Source organism: Anopheles darlingi, chromosome 2 (genome assembly GCF_943734745.1).
Source record: "Anopheles darlingi chromosome 2, idAnoDarlMG_H_01, whole genome shotgun sequence".
Taxonomy (NCBI): domain Eukaryota; kingdom Metazoa; phylum Arthropoda; class Insecta; order Diptera; family Culicidae; genus Anopheles; species Anopheles darlingi.
Genome location: NC_064874.1, coordinates 28081903 through 28086543, shown reverse-complemented (window position 1 = coordinate 28086543; position 4641 = coordinate 28081903). Strand labels below are relative to the sequence as shown.

Below are 4641 nucleotides of genomic sequence, written 5' to 3'. Positions count from 1 at the left end.
GAGAGAGAGGGAGAACGGGAGTCAAAAGCCGCATAGTCCCGTTTTCCGGACTCCCACGAAGCAGGTGGTAGATGCCGGTAGCACAAGGAACACCAAAACTAAAAGCCATTGCATCGGGGGCGATGACAATTACTGTCAGAAAGCCACCATCGCTTTGCATGTTTGGCGTTTGTCGGGCAACTTCTTCTTCGCTTTACCAACCGCTTTGCGAACATTACTGGATTCGAGCGACACCGCAGGAGCTGCATTAAAGCTGTCAGCGTGTGGCGTTGAAGGTGCCGGCAGATGCACTTATAGGCGAGCTTCTCTTTAGCGTCATCCCCCGTTTGGTTGCCACCGTCTGCGTCGTCGTGCGGTTTTGCGAAATCCGTTCCGAAACCGCAATCAGCTGGCCTCCACTTTGGCGCCGTCGCCACTGCCATCGACAGCGGCTTCTGGTTGGCAGGTGCGATAAAGCAACAATAAAAAACAATAATTAATATGCACGCGGCCAGCGAGCAACGCACCGACCTGCCGGCTGGCCTGCAGGCTGGCTGGCAGACTTAGAAGGCATCCGGGCTCGGGGTTAGGTTCGATCAATGTTTCAACTGACACCCGGGGCCGTCTGATTAGCCACTAACCAGACGCCCCGGGAGCGAACGAAAAACCCTTTCCAAGGGGGAACATCATAAAATGATGAAACTTATTGGACAATCGAGTACCAGCCGCCGGGCAACGTGGACTGACTAGGTACCGTACCGACGATCGCAGGAAGTCGCAACCGGATCAAACGGAGGCAAACCACAAAGGAAGGAAGGAAGGAAAGAACGCTTGCTCGACTTACTGTCACCCGGTGACAGTTTTATGGACGGCATTTGGAGGTGCCTGTCCGATTGGATTCGTGGCGCCCCCCGGAAAACGATGGCTTGGTGCTGATAAGGTGGTCGTGGATGCTCGTGAAGCCTAGGCTGGCTGTATGATCAGAGGCAAAGGTCAGATTTGGCTTTTAGAAGGCCGCTTTCGAAGCGTTCCGATTGTACTGGTTCGTTAAATCGCTGTACATGAGGAGGAACGGTCGGTACCGTTGCTGTTAGAACGGTGTTGTTTGACAAGAACCATGAACATCAAAAGCATATAATGGTAAAGAATCTGAAATTATGAATCTGTTGGAATTCCTCTGTTTGAAAGTTTTACGTTAATCGCAATGAGATCTTCAGAACTTAACCATAAAGTTTAACATTCGCCAAAAACTAACGAATCGTCAATTCATTTTCAAAAACGGCCAATTCCATCTTTGATTCCTTTGCTTCCGCGAACAGAATTCAGTCCCACATCATGTAACAGCATGGCCTGCCTGAAGCCATCCGCCCCAAAAACTCTATCCGATGAAGCAGCAACAACTTCGTCAAACATCTTGACGTCGCTGTCATCTTGAAGTTATAAAATCAAATAAACACCCAACCTTCTCTCCCTCGTTCGCAACGGACAACGAAGACGACGACCGGTGGAAGACCAATGGGACCTTCGTAACGGATTGCCATTTCTGTGCGGTTCGTCCGGGATAGCGTGTAGGAGAGTTGCCGCCGGAAAAGTTTTGGGCCAACGCACTACGCGACTCCACCATCCTCGTGCCTCGTGTCACCATGCGCGTGTTTGATGAGCAGTCGTTGCTTCGTCGATTTTCACTTTGATATCGAAGCCGGTGTGGCATGTCGCACAGAGCCCCGTGCCATTATTTGTTTACCATTAAAAAGTGAAGGAGAGACTGTTTCGCGGCGGGTCTGAAATCATCTTAATTACCGAACCGAACCGTAAGAAGCAATCGAGCACCGTCTGTCGTGCGGTTTTGGGGCGGTTCGGGTTCGGATTTTGCCGCATTATTTGCTCAATCTGGTGGCCAAGGTGGCCGTTAACAGGTTTGTCTGGTGTTTCAGGGGTCTGCGATTCGGGAGGTAGATAATGAAATAAACACCTCCACGGGTTGATTCATTTTGGAGTGCAATCTTATAGGGCAGGGCGAACCCTTAGGTGATAATGTCTTGGTAGGATGCCGAAGGGCGCACGGTTTTGTATGTCTTTAATGAGTAAACCCCTTAGAAACACAATTTAATTACTTCTTAAGACGAAACTGGGAGTGATTCTCTGGTAGGTTAATGGACAACGTCTAGCTTCTTGAGTTACCATTCAAGAGGCACGACATGTTTACAGTAGCGCGTAAGGTTGGATTACTAGAGAAATAAACTTAAGGTCGTTTAGTTTCATAATTAATTTAAATACTGTCTGAATAACGATTCTATCTTGTAATCCATTAGAAACCACGAGTTTAGGTCCGCCTCCCTTTTAGCGAATATTTGTCGAAACAGGAATGACCGAGGCTGGACTCGATCTACAAATTGTTTGCGCCGTAGAAGTCATCCATGTGCCAGCTCAATAAAAGAACGAAAACAACACTCGTTGTGGCAAACAGTCGATGCCATTGGTCTGATTGTTTTGATGCTCCCCATAGCCTTTCCCGCACCTTTTGTGCTCCGATTAATCGCATCTTGCTGGTCGTTTCAGTTTCTAAGACGCCGAGACAACAACAACGGTTCCACCACAACATCTCGTTGTCGAGAGGGACATGGGGTGGAGCAGAATATGAATAAATAGCTCCAGAATTGAGGCGCGAGCGCTCAAAGTAGAACGAATCGTTGAAGGCCGACGTATCGGTAATCGGATTCCCCTCTACGTATACCCGGGACCTGGTAGGGCCGGTGATCGATGGGAACTGGCGGTGGTGTGCTGCGTGAACAAGCAAGCATTCAGGCTAGGTCCGTAAGGCTGCTGGTGGTGATCGGGCTAGTGGAGTTCGTGATAACAACGTACGAGTCCGGCGCGCCTGGACGAGTAGTACCGGTGGCGACAGCATGAGTGGGTCACGCTGCGGAGACGTGATTTTCGTGTAAGGCTCCAATCAGTAAATGCTCAAGGCTCAAGGCTCAAGGCAATTGAACAACCAGTGTCTTCCGTGATATCTAGGATCCTGTGGATAGGATGTGTGCTGGGTGTACTGACGGTGTCGGAAGCTCGCGCCGTACCACACCATCGACAGCGTGGAGAAGGCGTTCGGCGGCTACACAACGTAACGCTCAGCGCCAGTAACAGTAACTTAACAGCCGGTTCGACCTCGGGAGAGCTAGTGCTGGAGGGATGCCAGGTGAACCACTTCGGCCCGGAGTTGTTTCAATTGCTAGGAACCCGTACCGGCAGCCTTAGTCTACACGGTGGTCACATACCAAGGATTACCTATGCCTCGCCTACGTTGGATACACTCGTGGTGGACGAGACGGGATTGTACGAGTTCGAGGTGAACAGCTCCTATCCGGTGGCCAGTCTGCGCATTCTGCAAATCATACGGAACCCCCTGGACCAGCTTAGCCCCTCGTTGGCACGATTGAGTGGATTGCATCGTTTGGATCTCTCGCGGAACCAGCTCACCTTCGTCGAGCTCGGACTCTTCGCCGGCATGAATCGCCTTCGTGATCTGGATCTGTCGGTCAATCGAATCGTTTGGTTGGGCACCGTACCACCGGCCAACACTGTACGGTTGGCGAGCATTCGCAACCTGTGGGTAAGCTACAATCGGCTGCAATGGTTCGACGACTTTCCGGTCGCCTTTCCGAGCCTGGATACGGTGCGGTTGCTTGGCAACCAGTGGACCTGTGGTTGGGTCGATCGTGCACGGCAGGCCATTATGCGTCACGGGATCACGGTGTTTGGTGCTGATTACGATTGTCCGGGTGAACGGCAGGGTGGACTTTGCTGTTATGAGGGTGATGAGGACGTCATCGAGGATGCTGCATCGTCGGTTGCGCCGGAGACGGCGCAATCGCATCAGACTAATCGGAGCGATGGAGTCGTTGGTGTGCGCTACGGAGAGGTGGAAGTATTTCTGTGATTCACCTCACGTACTCGAACGGTTTCTACGGGAAACCGAGGTCACTTTTGACATCTGGAATGTCAATAAAGTTCGAAGAGATTCTTAAAAGAGATACTCTCCTGTAATGCTGCGAATACAATGGATTGTCCCAAGGTTTTCATAATAAAACAATTCCACTTCCAATAAATCGCTCCGAGAATCCACTTTCCGAAGGGCTGCTAGCGAGCTCGGAAACCTAATGCATCCGATGTGAACCTCAATGAAGAATGGATTAATTTCAATCAACCCACTTTCACGCCTGTACCCGGGGATCCCTTTTTTGAATAATTGTGTCCGGCGATCCCCCTCCAGGGAACGCATTTCTCAATTCGTCGGCTAGATGCATCGGTAATTCGGGACAAATAGAGGCCGTCGGCAACCCGTTTCCTAATCTATGTGCCCTGTCTATGGCCGACAATCAATGCCAGCATAAGTTCTATTGGGAAATCAATTTGGGAATCAATTTGATCGAAGCCGAAACCGAGCACTCCGGGGTTAATGAGCGATGCGGTCGGTTCTGTAGCACCCGCAGAATGTGCCGCCGAGCGAGGTTTGATTACAGGGCCCAAAGTGTGCCGACACCCAGATGGACCTAGGGACCCACAGCACAGAACTGCATACCAGCGCCAGCAGCATCGAATTGTCTGCCCGGTGGGAAGCGGCCCTGGGTTCTTCAATCTGTCCCGTTGGAGCCTGCGGTTTGA

At 51.0% G+C, this 4641-nt stretch overlaps 1 protein-coding gene across 1 annotated transcript; it reads left to right on the top strand.

Annotated features, from left to right (window-relative positions):
- Positions 1-2671: 2671 nt before the first annotated feature.
- Positions 2672-4076, top strand: LOC125949544 (uncharacterized). The gene is made up of 2 exons (XM_049676676.1): positions 2672-2920; positions 2998-4076. The coding sequence occupies exons 1-2, from the start codon at positions 2886-2888 to the stop codon at positions 3914-3916; spliced, it is 954 nt and encodes a 317-aa protein (XP_049532633.1). The 5' UTR covers positions 2672-2885; the 3' UTR covers positions 3917-4076.
- The last annotated feature ends 565 nt before the right edge of the window (positions 4077-4641 follow it).